General features: G+C 42.5%; 1 protein-coding gene across 1 annotated transcript; it reads left to right on the top strand.

The window, feature by feature from the left end:
* Positions 1-15,016: 15,016 nt before the first annotated feature.
* HELT (helt bHLH transcription factor) lies at positions 15,017-18,561 on the top strand (the record flags this gene model as incomplete). The annotated part of the gene is made up of 4 exons (XM_081959164.1): positions 15,017-15,043; positions 15,690-15,794; positions 16,110-16,206; positions 18,071-18,561. 4 exons carry the CDS (start codon positions 15,017-15,019, stop codon positions 18,559-18,561), a joined length of 720 nt encoding a protein of 239 aa, XP_081815290.1.
* Positions 18,562-20,211: the final 1,650 nt, after the last annotated feature.

Raw genomic sequence — 20,211 nt, 5'->3', positions numbered from 1 at the left:
CACGCAATTCATCCCCTCCTTTGTGAAGATTGCCAAACCCCTGACAGACCTCCTGAAGACAGACGACCAGGTAAACCCCATGGATTGCTGCAAACAGTAGCAGAGCCAACGAGGCCGTGGGAGGAGATCGCAATGGACTTTATAGTAGAGTTGCCAAAAAGTGGGGGAAACACGGTGATTTGGACTGTAATAGATCTGTTCTCCAAACAGGCACACTTCATACCCTGTAGAAGACTACCCTTGGCTCACAAGCTGGCTAAACTGTTAATGAAGCATATCTACCGACTGCATGGAGTACCTCGAAGAATTATCTCAGACAGAGGGGTCCAGTTCACGGCTAAGTTCTGGAGGGAATTCCTGTGGTCCATTAGGTCATCTCCGGGTCTTAGTTCAGCTTTTCATCCGAGCACCAATGGAGCAGCAGAGAGACTGAACACCATGATAGAGCAATACCTGAGGTGTTACATGAACTATCAGCAGTCCAAATGGGCAGACCTTTTATCTTTTGCTGAGGTCGCATACAATAATGCTGTTCACAGTAGCCCAGGACTCATGCCATTCAAAATAGTGAGTGGTATGGACTTTGTCCCAATGCTTGAGTATCCAAAGGATCTCCCCTCCTCAATCAGCTTGACTGATTGGATGTTGATGCTGAAATCAATCTGGGAAAATGTCAAAAAAGTACTGGTTAAAACGGCACAAGCCTATAAGAAAGAGGCAAAAAAATACCGGGCTCCACAACGGCCATTCTGGGTGGGAGAAAAGGTTTACCTCTCCACAAAATATTTGTGATTAAAACTGCCTAGCAAGAAAGAGGGGCCGAAGTTTATAGGACCATTCCCAATAGTAAAGATCATCAATCCAGTCACAGTGCAATTGAAACTACCTCATTCATTCATCAGCCTGCCTCTGCACAAATATTGTGATTTGCATTACTGGGTACTGCCTTGCCAATCCATAGAATCATGGAGAAGAATGGCTTGTTTTTGAAGCATTATAGCCAACAATACATTTCTCCTGAACTTCAGATATTCTAAGATCAGTGCCTCTGTTAGATGTCAGAAGAACAGAGCTGGGAGCCCTGAAATTGACATTTGGCCCAAGTTTCACTTCCAACAACATGATAGATTGACTGTACAGATTTATGGGTATGGAGGAAGAGATATTATTGAAATAAACAATTTGAACAAACAAAAAAAGAAAAAAAACGTTACCTTCATAAAATAGACATTTTTTGAACAGACTATTCTGAACAACAGACCAACAGCTACCAAAAGCCAATATCTTTTTTTAATGTTAATAATAATCAGTAATTGAATATGTCAGAGAGTCTTGAAGTTCAGAATAAGAATAGAACAGAACTGGAAGGGACCTTGCAGATCTTCTAGTCCAGCCCCCTACTCAAGCAGGAGATCCTGTACCATTTTAGACAAGTGGCAGTCCAGTCTCTTCTTAAAAGTCTCCAGTGATGAAGCACCTACAACGTCTGAAGACAAGCTGTTCCACTGGTTGATTATCTTCAATTTTAGGAAGCTTCTCCTTTGTTCCAGCTTGCTTCTCTCCTTGATTGGTTTCCATCCATTATTTCTTGTCCTGCCCTCTGTAAGTTCTACAGAGTTGGCTTTAACTTTGGACTACCGTATCTTCCAAGATAGCAAAAGTAAACAATAAACTGGAGCTGCTAACCAACAGGTGTTTACCAATTAGATTGATTCACCTTTTACACATATTCTGTTCCAAAAACTGTACAATCATCAGGCTGAAAAAATAAAAATAAACTCACTGATTGCTGATGGGGAATTTTTTTTCCAAAAGCTTCTGCATAAAGGAGGAACTAGGTTGGTTCAGGCATGTCTATAGCTACAAAGATCAGAATTATTCAGGCAATGTTTTTTTCCTGAGACACTCCATGGACATGAATGTTGGATTTTGAAGAAGCAGAATGAAAGGAGTACTGGTACCCTTTGATAATTGCTTGCTGTAGAAGACTCTTGAGAATACTGTGGATAGCCATCAAAAAGAATAAATGAATTACAGTAAACTCAAAGTTCTTTCTCAAAACGCAAATTATGAGGCCCATATTTTGGACACATATCGCAAAGACTCAGCACCCTTGGGAAACCCATAATGCTGGGAAAGATGGGAAAAAAGAGAACAAGAGGATAACCAGAAACAGGATGAAGAAACTGAATTATTATGGCAGCCAACCTGTACGTCAAGGTATCAAAATGCGAATTCAGTGCAATTGAAACTACCTCGATTGTTGGGGAAGATACGCCCAGTGTTTCATAGTAGCCCCTTAAAACCTGTGATCGGATCCACTCTGAGACGACTACCCCGGGAGCCCCTGGGCCCTGTGGTCATAGGGGGCCAAACCTATGAAGTTCAACGAATCCTCATTGAAGTTCAAATGCAATTAAGCGAAAGCAGTTTTGCCTCCACAGGAGTCCACGCCAGAATGTTGATCCTAATAAATGATTAGATTTCTTTTTAACTTTGTCTTGAGGCTCGTAAATTAATTAGGTTGTCTTCTGGGAACTTCACAGTAAGTACATGAAGAGAAACTGCGTTTTCAACTTGATTAAGGCTATCAAGGCCCCTAATCATTTGTGTTATTTCTATTATTTCCATCTGTGCCAATACTGCTTGTGCAGAAATACTCCACATGTATGTGGCTGATAAATTTTATACCTACTTAAAATTACAATTATAAATATTATCACACTAGGCTGATAAAGGGATTTTTGTGTATGCTCTTTTTTATTTTCATGTTTTTGGTGGATGGTAATTTTTAAAAGTGCTCAGAAAGTTGACATACCTGGAAAAGTTTTAAAAAAAATTCTTAGCCTTTTCCAAAGGGTAAGGAAAATAATCTATATTTTCCTGAGAATATTGGGGACATATAAAAAGCAAACTGATGGAGCATTGAACAAATTAACTCAGAGTTCTCACTCAAGGAACAAATGACCAGTCCCAAGCCATCTTACATTGGATACATTAATTGAAGACCAGGATCTCTGGAAAATGTTCTAATGATAGGGAAAAGTAGAAGGAAAGAATAGATGTCCAGCAGCAAGGGGGATGGACTCCATTACAATGGCAATGAGTGCACTGTTGGAAGAACTGTATGATGAGGTTACAGGTAGATCATCATGGAAAAAGTCTAAGTGAATTAATAATTAAAAAGTCTAAGAATTAATACACCCATAGAGGCACAGGCCTTTATGGACAAAAACAAAGCACTCTTAGAAAAACCAGATGACCCTACACCAGACACACAGGACACGGGAGGGGCCGGAGCTCTGCCAGCGGGGGGAGATGGGGCGACACCGAGAAAAACCAGATCACAAAAATGAATAAGAAAACTTGCTTGACATAAGTTGACCGAACTTATCAATTGAACTTATATGCTGACTATATGTAACCTTTTATTAATGAAATTTTCTGCAAATGTATACTTTGAGTATGGAGGGAGGGGACACCTACCACACATTGCAACCGTCAAAATTCGTACTTATCCACTACCTTTTTCCTTGTAAAATTTTTAAAAAACCCAATAAAACGATGTTTAAAAAAAAAAAGTCTAAGTGGACGCTTAGAGTCAACAAAATTTTGATTCAGTCAATTAATGTGTTTAAAATAGAAAGGTGCCAGGCAAATATGAACAAAACATAAGCCACAAGCAACAAACAGACATTTCTTTTTCCACTAAGAGTGCTCCTACAGATAAACAAAATTACATCTTTACAAAGCCTTGCTGGATCATTTTATATTCTGGTATACATTTTTGTTAAGTGGTCCTAAAAACACGATATATTTCCTTACCACTGGGAGGCAGCAGCCAACACAGAATCTCAACTTTTGGGACGACGTTCTCCCATTTTTTTTTCCTCCCTGGAGCAAGAAATTCAAAAAATGACACAGCTATATGCTTTTATTTAATAGCATGTTTCATATTTTATTGCACATTTTAATCAAGTATTATTATTTGGAAAAACATACAATATCTTCGTTCCATTGTTTGATATTGCCTTTTCTTGTTTCATTTAGCTTTGATTATGCTGCTGAGAATTAAATAAAAACATGCTAGTGATGATATCTATATTTTCTTTCATAATTTAAAACTCTAGTACAGCAGCAATCCAAGACCTGGAGAATGATGCAATACTTTCAAAACCCAGTTTCCCTCTTGCAACTGGACATCAAAGGAGCACGTTAATAGCATAACAAAATTCAAACACAAAACTCAATCCTTAAGTATTAAGTCACAGTGACCCATGTTATTAATGTATATTGAGAAGTCCAGTAAGGCAGCAGATGTACTCTTCCCATTTTTCACAAATATCCCCCCCCCCCCAAAAAAATAGAGATTGATACCGATAAAAACAAAATAATCAGAGAACTGAACTCCCCAAAAGTTAGGGACTTTCGTATCTCAAACAGTGTTTCTTAACCTCAGCAAATTTAACATGAGTGGACTTTAATTTCCAGAATTGCTAGAGATACTGGCTGTGGAATTCTGGGAGTTGAAGTTCACACATCATAAAGTTGTTAAGACTGAGAAACTCTGCCTCAGATAATGGTGCAGAACCATAAAAGGGTAAGGAGATACACTTCATCCTCTTCCCCTTACAACGAACAGACTCAGTTAAAGCTGAATATCTGAGAATGTCTTAAGCCAAAGTATGCTTCCCTTCCCATATTGTTCCCCAGAAGGAAAGGGAGTTGCACTAAATTCAGCAGTTTTTGGCTTGGAAGGAGGGAGGGAAAATGGAACATCTCATCCATAGTCCTTCAGGACATTCGATGGATCTTTGCCAGAAAACGTTATAGCCAGAACATGACTGTGCAAATTTGCATATTCCCATGGAATAATCAACTATTTCTCACACTACTAGGCCTCAGAACATATTGCATAAATTTGTTTCTCATGCAATATGTTGCAATTGCTAATGGATTGTTCTTTCATCCTAACTGGACCTTCAGACTGATCACTTAACTCTAAGAAGCAAAATAAAGAGAAGTTGGAGAGAGGTAAAGTTAAAAAAAAACAACACACATGCTCAGGAAAATCTCAGTCATTTGTATTCTTGTATGGGGATCATTGTCAGGAAACAAAAAGTAGATTGGAGAAAATGGGCAATTTCTGCTGTTCTGCTTTTTATGGCAGCATGATTAGAAATCACTAATACTGCATAATAATTGGAAGAAGAATTGGCAACTACAGTTGGAAATGTGAGTTCCTTGTGCTTAGTGTGTTCGGCTCTTTTAAAGATCTCAGCATGTGAATGGGTAAATCTTCTGTTTTATCATCCAAGTATAAAGGAGAGACAAACGGAAATAAACTAAGATTGCCCATCAGTTTTGTTCCTCAGTGCAATTCTGTCCTCAAGAGACAATGACTTGAACACTAAAGTTGGTAGCACCAATCACTGCAGAACATTCCTGTGAACCAGTGGTGGGTTCTGGGCGGTACGCCCTGGTACGGGCATACCATATCGGAACAGTGCTTTGGGGGGGCCTACCGTCTATTTAAGCCAACTGGGCCATTTGAGCACGCACACTCAGCATATGGTGCCCGCGCGATGCTCTCCCGAGCAGCTGGAGCATCACAGGGTGGTGGATGTGCATGTATGTGCAGCACACGGGCCCGTGGTGGATGCCCGGGCCCGTCACAGCGTAGCAGTTGTGATGGGATCTGGAACTCACCCCTGCTGTGAACTCTCTGGATCAGGTTATAGTTCATAATACTATAGTTCATTTTGGGACATGTTACCTCAGAAAAAAGCTAATTATAGTCTGGACCCAAGGTCGGTTCCTGCTGCTGCCATTGTCAGTTCGCTCAGGGATGTGCCGCTTGGCCACGCATTATGTGCGCAGTACTGAAAAAATGCTTCTGAGCATGCACAGCAGAAAACAAGATGGCCGCACCTATGGCACTGCCGATAGAACCAATTCAGGGGCAAGGCAGGCCGAGTTAGTATCTCCTCGGCCAAACCGGTCCGAACCAGTAGGAATCAACCTCTGACCTGGACCATATTGGAGATTATCCTCTTTTATCAGAGTCCCGTATTTGGCAAAACTTGTATTTCTCACAATCGAATAAATCTCATAAAAGCTTGTTGTAATGGTTTTCTTGTTCTGCAGAATTGGATAAAATTTGTCGGAACATTACATAATCAGGAAAAGCTACCTATTTTTGAATAAGTAAAAGAGATGAATTCCTTTAGATTTTCATTTTTATACTATTGAGAAAAATCCTTGCAACCTTGTTGTTCATAGGCTGAGTTAAGTGGCATTCACAAACATCATAGCAGCTCCAATGACAAAATATCTTACTGTGTTGCAAAGAGTAATTTTAGTGTAAGACGTCTGAAGGTTCATGTGGAGGATTTATTCAGCCATCTCCTGTCCCTTAAGGTAGGAGAATGGCAATGATTAAGAGAAAAGATAGGCACCCCATGAGTTTTGAGGTGGCATGGAAAAGAAAGGTTGGATAGATGATGATCTGCATAATGAGTTTTATCATTCTTGTTCCTCTAAAGCTTTAGGGAAGATACCAGCAGCTGTTACTCAATGAACTATTCTCTGGAATTAATAGATGGAGTTGATAAGTTACTTGGCCCAGTTTCTCTTCCTCTCCCCCACATCCTGAAACCTTCCAGAAAAATATGCATTTTAAAGACCTATGGCAGCATTTGCACAATACATTAGCCCACTTGGAACTGGAGTGGTCTATGATACAGCAGATTATAAAAACTCACCTATTGTTTAATATCAATATAAACTTTTCCATCACGCTGAGACCGTAGTTTATTTCCCTTGGGCAAAGTGGCAGGATATCCTGATGGATATGGGCGCTACAAACTGCACTCATCCAGGCTTCCTTTCTTGGACACAAAAGTTCTATTTTCCTAAATGAGGATTAGGATTTAGCATGTTTGGTGAACATACTACCAACGTCCTTTCTGCAATCCTACAGAGTCGCAAATCATTCAAACAATTTTTAATTTCATTAGAATTGTGTGTCTCTAGTATAAGGTTCAAACTTCAGTTAAGAGTGAATACTCATCTAAGAGTCATGATTCTGTATTTGATATGGAAACTCAGCCTTTCTTAGAAATTGGGTAACATTGAGTCATGCTTTCTCTGGCTTCCACGAAAGGTGAAGGCGTGGTTCCTTGGGGAACAAAACTGTCTCATTATATTGTAAGTCACCCAGAGCTGCCTCGAACTGCAAGGTGGAGCGGGGCATACATATTTAATAAATAAAAAAATAAATACATTTAGTATAGTCATATCCTTGAAAATAATGCAGAAATTCCAGTTGGTCCCAAATGCTTCTAGAAAGTTGTCTGTCGGTGTCAGGCCTAGCCCAAGAACAACGTAACACAATTCATCCAAAGTTCAGTCCTTTACTGGCTGCCTGTCAGGCCTGGAAGCCATCTTTTGCATTGGGCCATTCAGCCTGCCACATTCAATTCTGTGGGAAAATGGGAGGAGGGATTATATGGAGCATGGGAGATATATAGTCAGAATAACTAGGGCTGGATTTTCCTATAGGCTAATTAGGCTTCAGCCTAGGGCAGCGATGGCGAACCCATAATGCAACGTGCGATCCCCCCAGCACGCATGCGCGCAAAACACGTGACTCCCCATTTTTACATGATTTTTTCGCCCTCCCCAGGCTCCAGAGGTTTTATAGGAGCCTGGGGAGGGCGAAAAGAGCCTCCCCCGTCCCCCGTAGGCCCTCCGGAGGCTTCAGGAACCTCCGGAGGCTTCCCTGAAGCCTTCAGAACGCTTAAAACCATCCTCCGAGCAAACCGGAAGTGACTTCCGGTTTGCTCGGAGGGTGGTTTTAAGCGCTCCGAAGGCGTCAGGGAAGCCTCTGGACAGTCCCTGAAGCCTTTGGAACGCTTAACGCTTAAAACCAACGCTTAACGCTTAAAGCCTTTGGAACGCTTAAAACCACCTTCTGAGCAACCCGGAAGTCACTTCGCCTCGCATGCCCTGACAAATGGCTTCGCGTGCCACTTGTGGCACGTGTGCCACAGGTTCGCCATCACTGGCCTAGGGCCTCAAGATCAAGAGGAGCCTTTTATTTTTATTTATTATCCGTGCTACATTTTTTATAAAGGTTAGTACCAATTACAACATGTTTCATTTAATATATTGATATATATCACAGTAATGATGTATTTTATTATCTCTCATGTAATTTACAAACTTAAAAATGGGAGGTGAAAGGGCTCTATAAGTGGAATAGCCTAGGGCCTCTTTTCATCTAAATCCGGCCCTGAGAATAACATTCCTTTCTCAGAGAGTCAAGGACATCTTGCCCTGCACCTGGAGTGTTGTGGCTGGGAGGCATCTCCAGTTGGGACGGTTCTTGATTGGTCCATGCGATGGATATGTGGGTGCTGGGCAGGGGCTTGGACTTTCATTTGGGTGGGGAAAACCTGGAAGCTTTCAGATTCAGGTTTGCCCACATGTGCCAATACGACAGCTCAAATAAAAACCTGAACTTTGAGGAACTTCAAGCCTCGGAGTCTTCTTTTGTTGGGGACTTGGAACCCTGACACACCTTGCTAGACTAAACCAATACTACTTTAACTCTGATATACTGTGAGATTTTAGGGAGTGGCTACCCTAAGTATCTTCCTCTTTCCATGATCAGCTGCAGACTGTGCTGTCTCTTGTCTCATCCCTCTCCTTGAAATGTGCTCCGTCCTTCCTGCAAATCTGCTACCTTGCTGTAGTCCGGGGGTGTCAAACTTGATTTCATTGAGGGCCACATCAGGGTTTTGTTAGACCTTGGGGGGGGGTCAGGGTGGACATGGCCAGGAAACAGAGCTCAGGGGGTGGCATGCAGAGAGCTCGAGAGGGTCATGTGCGGTCACCCCCTTTGTCTCACACAAACTACCTGAACCAAGTTGCCTCTTATTCTTATGGAATGCACCTCCACCCCAGCAGTGGGATTCATGTACTTTCCCTACTGGTTCACAAATACGAGTGTTGCTCACACGTGCCACATCTGCGCATGCATACTGCCTTCTGCGCATGCACAGTGCTTGCGCATGGTATCGGGGTAGGTGGGCAGAGCCTCTGATAGCTGCTGCTACCAGTTCACCTGAACCGAAGAGAACCAGCTGAATACCACCTCTGTTCCACCCCATCTACTAAATCCCCTCCCACTGCCAGGGCTACCACTGATAGTACTTTGCCAGAATCTCTGAACCTTAAAAGAATGTTTGTGAATGGGAGTGAAGTGATAGAGATGGATCCTTCTGTTATTTCTGCAGCACAGTTCTGGAACTCAATTCACTTTCTCCATCTTCTCCCATCTCATAGGAAAGGCAAGATTGTGGTTGAGCAAAGGTTAGAGCCAATGGAAGGAGGTGAACTCTCCCTGCAGAAACATGAAGAATATGAGGAGCTAGAGATTCAGGTGATAGAAAGGCAAGGAAGACAATCGGCCGAACATACCTTAGCAATTATATGGGCTGTTCTCTAAGCCACCAGGGCATCATTCAAGGTGATGGTTGCAACATTTCACTTTAATGCTCTGTGTGATTTACATTCAGATTTGGGAGAAGATGAAGTGCTCTAGAGGGGTTGATTACAGCCTACGGAGGTATTTTTCCCTCTGGCTGCATGGTTAAAATAAAAACACCCTGAATACCTGATCAAGACTGTTTTCATATTTTTTTCATAATTTAAAAAGTATAAACTTGCTCTTTATAAATTTAATTTTTAATATTAAAAATAGTAATATTAATTTCAATATATATTGTTTTTAGCTGTGGTATGCTGCCTGGAGTCACTTGATTGTGAGATGGGTAGCTACACAAATACGATCTGATGAATAAATAAATAAATAACTCCAGTGGCAGAAAATTGGCTGCACTCAAGTGAACTTTTTTTTTTCTTTTGCCATCTCTCACAAACCAGATCAAATTTTCATAGACTCTAAGGGTTCTATGAAATATAGTTTGGATAACCCTGATCTATAGGACTGCAGTCTTTAACTTCAATCTCATGTTTCTAAGAGAAAACGGTAAATACCTACATGTGTACTGAAACACTGTATGAATCCTGATGATAGTTCAAAAATATTTGAAATATTAGCCATCAGTTCAGAAGCATCATCTTCCTTCATACTATATACAGTACGTTCCAATAAATGGCTTTCTAAATTTATTCAGCAAAGTTTTTTTCTTCAAAGTAAGCTCTGTTTCCTCTTCATTCTCCCCAATTCAGAGGGGGAACACTAAAGAAGTAAGAACCTTTCTGAAGTTTTTCCATGGTAAGCTTATTACCAAAACTTCCATATTTTTTTCTTTTTTCTTTTAGGATGTAAATATATGGAAGTGATTTTTGACTTACAGTACATTAAGAAAGTATTCACTTTTGTCGATTTTGTTGTGCCACAGCTTGATTCTACAGTTGTTGAAATTCATTTTTTCCTCATTAATCTACATTCAGTACTCCATAATGACAAAGTGAAAACAAAATTTTAGAAATGCCTGTAAATTTATTAAAAATAAAAACCTGAACTTTCACATTTGCAACAACACACGAAATCTAACTCCAATGTCTCCCATTTCTCTTGATCATTGCCGACATGTTTCTACACCTTGATTGTAGTCAACCTGTGGTGAATTAAATTGATTAGATATGATTTGGAAAGGCATGCACCTCTCTATAGAAGGCTTCACAGCTGACAATGCATACTGTAGCAGAGCAAAAGCCATGAGGTCAAAGAAACTGCCTGCAGAGCTCGAGACAGGATTATTGCAAGGCACATATCTGGAAAAGGCTACAATAAAATTTCTGCTGCACTGAAGGTTCTAAGAGCACGGGGGCCTCCATAATTCTCAAATGGAAGAAGTTTGGGGCAACCCGGACTTTTCCAAGAGCTGGTCACCTGGTCAAACTGAGCAATTGGGAGAGAAGGGCCTTAGTAAGAGAAGTGACCAAGAATCCAATGGTCACTTTGACTGAGTTCCAGAGATCCTGCGTGGAGATGGCACAAAGTTCCAGAAGGATAAGCATCACTGCAGCCATCCACCAAACTGGGCTTTATGAAAGAGTGGCTGGTTGGAAGCATCTCCTCAGTGCAAAACTCATGAAAGCCCACCTGGAGCTTGCAAAAAAACACCTGAAAGACTCTCAGACTGTGAGGAACAAACTCAAGGTGGGTTTTCATGTGTTTTGCACTAAGGAGAGGCTTCCATCTAGCTACTCTTCCATAAAGCCCAGATTAGTGGGTTTATGTCAATGTTTCAGGTTTTTTCTTTCTAATAAATTTACAGGCATTTCTAAAATTCTGTTTTCATTTTGTCATTATGGAATAGTATTGAATGTAGATTAATGAGAAAAAATGAATTTCAACAACTGTAGAATCAGGTTGCAGCATAACAAAATAGTCAAAAGCGAAGGGGGTCTGAATACTTTCTGAATGCACTGCATGTATTGAAACTTCCTTTTAATCCTCCTCTCCTCTTGGATGATGGCAGCTTATTTGGGCAAAAGGGTCAGAATAGGTTATCATAAGGATGCATCTTAATATGGATATGGATAGGATATTGTGCACTTCTGTGAAATGTAACTCAATTAGAATGTAACTGTACTTTTTAATTTCACAATCAAGAAAAAAAAACTATCAGTGGCATTATGATTCAGAGGAGACTCATCATTTATATACAAGACTGGGCACATTTTTACCTTGTTTCTTTTTATAAAGAAACACCCATTAACCTTTTTGTAAAGAAATGCATCATCACTCTAAAGCAGGGGTGTCCAAACTTGGGAACTTTAAGACTTGTGGACTTCAACTCCTAGAATTCCCCAGCCAGCATGGCTGGCTGGGGAATTCTAGGAGTTGAAGTCCACAAGTCTTAAAGTTCCCAAGTTTGGACACCCCTGCTCTAAAGCATTCCTCTTAAAAATAGTTTAAAACAGATAAATTACGAACAAAACAATTTTTCAAAGTCATTTTCCTCCTCATGGTTAAGAAGGGAAAGGGAAAGCACAAGGCAAAATGAACACCCTGTATTCATTTAACAACCTCCTGCACAGACAAATAAAAAGGAGAGCTAAAAAGTGCAGAATTTCCCTCTCTCTGCCTGTCTCCAAGAGGAGAGGTTCACACACTTTCTGAAGCAGCTAATAATATATGCCTGGAGCCCTCATTGTTAGTCTAAGCAGAGAAATAACATTTAAAAAAATCAAAAGCAACAGCAAACATATATCCTTAATATGCCATAACGCTTCCAGCACCCCGGCAACATCGCCCCTGTCATATCCAGTTTGCACGTGTCCTTTCTAGCTTTCATTGCCAGCCTGAACCTGCACATCGTGGAAGCCTGTCCTGGACCAGACACAATTCTCCGGCAGGAGGAAAATGAGGGGGGGGAAGAGAAGCAAATAAACAAGATGAGTGGTGTAAAAAAAGAAGAATTGCCTCGCAGGTGCCTGCAGCTGGCGGTTAACACAGACAGTAAGCGGATCAACTTCTTCTCCAATGGCTGGAGGGGAGAAGAAAAAAAAAACAAAGCTCCTACATTTACTATTCAAAGTTTAGTTAATTTGGATGATAACGGTTAGTTTCTAATCCCATTGTGCAGGACTGAATATACTGAAACCTAACAGCTTTCTGAAAGGATATCTCTTGCAGGCAGAGCAGCACTTGGGAGCGTCCCTAGGCTGGGCCGAGCAAGGCACGCTGCTTCTGAAAACTTTCTGCAAGGATTTGTTTAGTCACCCACCAGGTTGCAGACAAAACAGGTTGCAGACAAAACACCGAGAAAGAACATTTCTTTGGCTAGTATTTTATCACGAGAGAAGAGCCCCAATTTGCATTTTACCATGAATGCGGTGAAAAAGAAAACAGTAAAGTTGAAGGACATTATGTGACACTTTCCAAAGTAATTAAAAAAAGAGATGAACATTAATCTGTTTTAAAGAAAGAGAAGACAACCTGCAAAATATGACAATGAAAGTAAGACTCTGAATTCGGGAGCACAGCGAGAGTATTTCCCTAGAAGAGGCTCCATTTCCAGAATGGCTTAATCGAAATGTAGGCTCTGGCATACCTCTCCAAATTTCTCTTGAGTTATTTTTATATGAACTGGCAAACCCACCGTAGTATTTTCGATCGCATTTGTTTCTCAGGCAGCCACTAGATCAAATGAAGTGGTTGGGAGGTGCGGGGTGTCCTTGGGCAATGAAGTAAGGAGGTGCCACTGCGAGATGAAAAAGGTCTGGAAATGCGCACGGAAGCTTTGGAGAGGAAAAGGATCCTTCTTCTTCTTCTATGAATTTCCCTAGATTCCTGTTGCAGTGTTTCCTATATTTCCCTCTTTAGTCTTTCAGAAGATATAAAACATCTTTCTCCAACGTCCATTATTTCCCTCTGGATGCCCCCCCCCCTCGAACAAATCGGTTGCCCCCCCCGAATGAGAATCCTTTGCGCTCTCAAGGCAAGAGGCGCGGCTTGCAGAGCAGAGGCCCTCGGAAAAAAAAGTAACAATGCTGTGAAAATATGTTTGCAGAAAATAGACAATTGTTGGATTAGACTATTCAAGTATGAAATAATGCCTTTTTGTGTAAAAACTTCAGCAATGTGCGTGTACAAAAGTTCCCTGTGGCAGTTACTTGCTCCCTTTGTGAGCGCTGCGCTTTGGCGTCTCCACTTGGCGCGTTTCACTCCAAGCCCCTTTAAACGCGATTGTTTCTTTCTTTCTCAAGACATTTACCGGATCAAAACATGCTGTTAATTCGATCAGAAAGCTTTACCCTCTCTAACAATGCCACAATAATTTCTCCTGAAGTTTGTTAAATTGACCAAAATTAGGCAAATGAATAGGTGCAGGTGACACCGCCTAATGCGCTCTCGGAGCAGCTGCGATTCCCTCTTTATTTTGCCCCTCTTTTCTTTGACCCGCATTATTAAAATTTAGGCCCAACGAAACTATTCACACTTTTCAATGGGACATTTTCCTATAGGATAATAGGCTACAAATTGAGCCTCTCCAAAGGCGGCGGGGGTGCGGCGGCGGAGCGAGGCAAACAACAAGATGGAGACATACACACCATAGGAAAAAGGACGGTCGTGTGCCAAAAGTTTGAAGGAGCCTCCCTGGGTCTGCTGAGGGGAGGAGATAAATTTATAAAGCGGAGGGAGGGGGTGTCTTGTGCCACCCTTCAGTCCCCACACCTGCCGGGGTGCACCCCCCCCCGCCGCCACATAAGGCGATAGAAACAGAAAAGCCTCGCTGCCATTTCTCATAAAGATGGATGTGTCACCAAGTCGTGTGAAAAAAGCCTGAGAACAAACGGACCCACTCCGTCTCCAAGGGCTCTTCCTTGAACTGGGCGGAACAGCCTATTAAGGGCTTACTTAATTACTTTAATGACTCTGGACAGGCTTTAAAATGCAGTCGGCGCTTGGACAGGGAAGGGAGGCCGCGGGGATGGGTGGGTGGGGAGGAAGAGAGGTGCCTGCCTGGGATTTGTAAACAGGCGGTCGTGTGAGAGACCGGCCGGGCCTTTGGGGGCTTTGAAGAAGGGCGCTGGTGTTTCACAACCTGCCAGCGCGCCCCTGCGCTCCACTTGTTGCTTCTGTAGTCCCGCGCGGCCCGTTGCCATGCAAATGCTCTTTGGGGGCCCAATCACGTGTCCTTAAAGGCCACGTGGAGTGACAAAGCTGATCTGTCGTCCTTCCCTCACCCGCCCCTGGTCTCTGGGGAGGGCGGGGGGGAATACCTTGTACATACATACACACATTTTAAGAAAACCTTATCTTTAATGCATGTCTTCTCCTAATGCTGTTTTCCCTAATCCTATGGAACCAGGCAGGCCATGAATATCGCCCCCCCTCCCTCGCCTTAGAAATGATCGCTTTATAAATCGCCCCATGGACGTTGGGGCTCCACAATCCACCTGGGCCACTTGAGGAGAGACCTCGGGTGCCTTCGGCTAGCTTTCCCGCCCCCGTCCGCTTCTTGCCTCGATGTCTTCGAAACTCAAGGAACGGAAAGTGAGTTGGCGCTTTGGCGCTGCCCCCGCGCACTTCAGGCCGAACGCAGCTTTCTTCTCCGGAGGGCCTGGTGCCACTTAACCTTGGCCATTGGCTTTGAGGCTTTAAAAGAGGGTGAAGGAGGATAGGTGGGTGGGTGGGTGGAGGTGGGTGGCACGCAGCCCCAGACAGACGAGCTCCTCGTGAAAACACTTCGAAAGGAGACTTTTCACTTTGGGCAGCTGCCTCATAGGAGCCTGTCACGCCACTGCGGGATCCAGATGTTCCGAAGGCCCTGGCTTCTCGTCCCGCCACGCTTTTCCCCTGCCCTTTCCCGCACCGCCCCATCCAATGTAACTGCGATCCTTTTGAGTTGTAGGCAATTGGTTATTGACGAAGACCTCCCTCCCCCCCCTCTCCAAAGTTCCAAAAGGATGGGGAGAATTTAATTCTAGAATTCTGACTTCAAAAGGGGATTTTTGACAGGGAATATTTTTTTTTTAAAGATGAAGAGCAGATGGAGACCCAGAAGCATCGAATAACTTTTCAAGGGTCTGGTGTTCATAAAAAAACGGGGGAGCGGGGGGAAGACTCTTGTCTGGCTTGATGATCTTCCCCCTTGTCCGCTACTCGTGTATTTATCCTGCCCCACTAACGTGTTTTGCAGAAGATCCCCATTTCGCACAAAGTGATCGAAAAGAGGAGAAGAGACCGGATCAACCGCTGCCTAAACGAACTGGGGAAAACCGTGCCCATGGCCTTGGCCAAACAGGTACACGCGCGTTTCCCCCCCCCCCCAAAAAAAAACCTCCCGGGACCTTGGCGCCTTTCCAGAGAAAAAAACGCATCAAGCGACACGGGTGGCCTCGGTTAGACCCAGCGGGCAGGTCCCTTGCTTTGCCTGGAGGGCTCCTGCGGGAAACCTTGCCATTCCGATTGGTAGGGGGAGAAAGCGGAGCTGGGGCAGGTTAGGGAAGGAAGACGGAATGGCTTTTTTTCGTTCTGCGCCAAGGCGAGTTGTTTTCCCCGCTTCTTCCTTTGCCCCAGACGTGACTTCTCCTGAAATGTTGCTCTTGGCTCCTTGCAGAGTTCCGGCAAGCTAGAGAAGGCGGAGATTTTGGAGATGACGGTGCAGTACCTGAGGGTCCTTCACTCCGCGGATTTCCCCCGGGGAAGAGAAAAGGGTAGGCGCGCTCTTCGGGGAGACGGTGCGTCCCGGCGCTTGGCAATATTAACCAGGCGAGCCGGGAAAGAGATGCCGGTGGATTTGGGGCAACGCTTGAGGAGCTCTCGGTGGCTGAGGCGCTGAGCTTGTGGATCAGAAAGGTCGGCAGTGCGGTGGTTCCAATCCCTAGTACAGGTCTCCTTCGTGAGCAGGGGGTTAGGCTAAATGACCCCCAAGGTCCCTTCCAACTCGGTTACTGTTTAGGTCGACTGCTGGGATTCGGTGAACCTCATTTTTAAAATGCCAGAAGACTCCCCCCCCCCCCCCTGCCACAAACTTGCTATCTTTTTGGAATGAAAGAGGCATCTTTTCAGGACAGGGCCAGTTCTGAAAATATTTTGCTGCCCAGTGTGAAGAACCAGATCTCCCTTCCCTGCCTTGCCTTTCTCTGATCCTGCATGACTTTTAGAAGAGGGTAACTGGGTTCCACACAGCTTCTCTTAATTTTAGCCTGGTTTAATGACAAGCCACTATGCACTTGTTCATTTGGAATGCTAAGCAGTAAGTTAGGTTTTATAGACTTCAGTGGCTTGGTTTGCATATTGTCTTAACTCAACAACTCCTCCCCTTTCCATGGTACTGTGCAATAGAGCAGGGGTCTCCAAATTTGGCAACTTTAAGACTTATGGACTTCAATTCTTTGCTGGCTGAGGAATTCTGGGAGTTGAAGTCCACAAGTCTTAAAGTTGCCAAGGTTGGAGACCCCTGTAATAGAAGATCCAGTTGCTGCCCTCCACCACACCTGAGAATAGCAAATTCAAGGCTGCGATTGAACTGCCTCCCTGCAGGCTCAGCTAAAGAGCAGCTTTATCTTAACCCATTCTCCCAGATCCTAATCTTTAGCATTTATTCTGATTGGAATGATTATTGTTTTAAGGATTAGATAAATTAATAGAATGGGGTCAACCCATGAGGGGAGAGGCAGTTCATTCCAGATTGCTGAGTGCAAGAGACAAAACATGGCTATTAAATTGAGCGTGTGACTTTCTGGAATTGGACATTGATGGATGCAAAGAGAGTATGGTTGGCTAGATTGGATCCAGCATTTGTTAAATGTCTAATAATCTATAATAAAAAGGTATCTATTCATCCATTTTAAAGAGACTAAATAAAATGAAAGCCTTTTGAGATGAATACTAAAAATTTTATAGTGGTACAAACCTTTAGGGACTATAGCACACTTGCCAATTGATCAACTTTGTGATGTGTTCGCTTTCAGTAGATGCATATTTTGTGCACATATACCCACAATGGTCTGCATTTCAAAATGTGTGTGTGTGTGTGTATGGTATACGACATTGCTGATTGAAGTTATTTTAAATATTGATTAATTATGTTTTGGGGAGGATGTTAAATGTGTTAATCCACAACTTCCATCTTTCCAGATGGCTTGACTAAAACTGGTGGAGTTGCTGTTCACACATCTGAAAAGAACCATGTTGGGAAAGTCTGAGACAGACATTGATTTCAGACTATTGTTTTTATAAGTGGTATAAACTTTCTGGTAAAGAGAATTCGGAGTAAAGTTTATTTATTTAATGAGCCGCTTTGTGTTTACAACTTCTGACACTGCTGTATACTCATTGTTCTTCAGCCTGCCTTTCATAGATACCTCTATCCATAGTTTGTTAACTTGCAGGCTTGCCATATTTGAGTACTGTCAGTTTCAGAAATTAGCCTACTAAATTAAAAATAAAAAAGTGTTTGCTAATTTAGCTACTACAAATGGTAATAATTATAGTGAAATATAACTCCCATAAATATGAACCAAAAATCCCCAAAGCCAAGCATACAATGCTATTTCTTTCTTTCCTTCTTTCCAGCAGAACTTCTAACTGAATTTGCCAACTACTTTTATTATGGCTATCATGAATGCATGAAGAACCTAGTTCACTACCTGACCACAGTGGAGAGAATGGAGACCAAAGACACCAAGTATGCTCGGATTCTGGCTTTCTTGCAATCCAAAGCCCACTTTATCACAGAACCTCTCTATGCTTCCTTGGGATCTCTTCCAGAGTCAGACTTTTCCTACCAGCTTCCTCCAGCTCCAGACTGCTTGGGTCAAGGCACTAACGATCCTGTTTTCTCACAAGCAGCTGGGCACGGTCACTTCTCCTGGCACAGTTCCACCAGAAATCCCACCATTCCTTACCTTCCCAATACCGCTATGCCTCTCCCTAGTCCAGGACAGCAGCGCAACACTTTCCTGCCATCGGTACAAGGGCTGGATCGCCACTACCTCAACCTGATTGGCCATTCCCACCCCAATACATTTAGCCTGCCTCCTGGCCAACATCCGTCCGTGTTGTAGCCTACATCTGCGATGCCCAGTTTGTTTTCCAAAGAGGGCTCCCTTTGTGTCTTTCTGAATGGCTGAATTAGAGAACTGGATGGTTTCTTCTGACATGTTATTCTTAAAAGACAAAGAATATCTTTAAGCCCATTAGTTATCTGAAGAGAATATATTATCTTCCACCACAATGGTCCTCCAATCACTGTAAACAGATATGTAACTAATGGTGGGGAAAGAATAAAGATGAACTCCTGGGGGAAGAAGGTGTGTATGCCTGAGATGTCTTTATTCATTCTTCTATTGTTCAGCTCTTCTAAATACTTGTTCCAATAGTAAATATTGTTTGCTTTCCAAACAAACATCAGTAAAGTTGCAGGCAGCTGTACTGATTTTAAGACAAAGAGTGGAGATGCCTGTGCTGAATGAGTATATTTACCATCCTACTCATGAAAGTTTTTACACTCACAAGAGGAGCAACTTTGTATGGTAGCTTTTAACTAAAATAAAGGTAGTCTTTGACTTATAGCCATTCATTTAGTGGCTATTCAAAGTTACAACAGCACCGAAAAAGTCACGTACGACTGTTTTTCACACTTACAACCGTCACAGCATCCCCATGGTCATGTGATCAAAATTCAGATGCTTCGCAATGGACTCATATTTATGACGGTTGCAGGGTCCTGGGGTCATGTGATTACTTCTGGCACCTTTCTGACAATGAGGAAGTCAGAGTCACTTAAGAACCATGTTAGTAATTTGACAACAGCAGTGATTCGCAAGAGAGGTTGTAGAATGGGGTAAAATTCACTTAACACCTATCTTGGTTAGCAACAGAAATTTACTGTGGTCATAAGTTGAGGATTACCGTGTTCTTTGAGATGGAATGGGAAAATTCCAGCATGTTATATAAAATATATAATATTTTTCATGTTAAGGCAGTTTATTGACTCCGCTAGCATCCTGTCAGAAGCTGAACTTAGGACTTTCTCATATGAAGAATATAAAGTATACTAGAAGGATGAGCCACATGGAACCTGTGGGGATTTATGTTATTTTCTTCTTGTACAAAGTTGAAAACTCTGACTTTTAAAAAGTGCTGGACTGGCAGCAACCGTAGAATGAATGAAAACAGAAAAATTGTATGCATCTCTGCTAAGGGTTGTTACTATGAGCCTTGAGCTCACAAACTCTCTGCACAAAACTTTCCTATTACATTGTCTTGGTGGTGGATAGAATAAAAGAAATGGTTGCTGCTATTCTGGAACTCTTAGAAATCTGACTGCATTGGTATTCTGTTGCAAACTGCTTAGGGTTCTAGATTCTTATCTTTTTTTTTTTGACAGACAGATGAGAATGGTCTTGTTCACACAACTGCATCTAAGTAGGCTAAAGGTAATGGTGGGATTCAGCCAGTTCACACCTATTTGGGAGAACCGGTTGTTAACTTTCTAAGCAGTTTGGAGAATCGGTTGTTGGAAGAAAACGTATTTTGTTTTTTTTCCACCTTTACAGGGCTAATCTTGTAAGGAAGGCAGGAAGAAAACATTCTGGTGTTGTTTGTAGCCTAATCTTTATTGCCCTGCTTACAAAAACTGCCTCTCCGGTTAACCCTTATTACATTGTAACAGCTAAGGTGAAGTGTCCATTGATATGAGTGATGTTGAGTTG

This window comes from Natrix helvetica (assembly GCF_964273705.1).
Source record: "Natrix helvetica genome assembly, chromosome: 7".
NCBI classification, from domain to species: domain Eukaryota; kingdom Metazoa; phylum Chordata; class Lepidosauria; order Squamata; family Natricidae; genus Natrix; species Natrix helvetica.
This window is presented reverse-complemented; position numbering and strand designations above follow the sequence as displayed.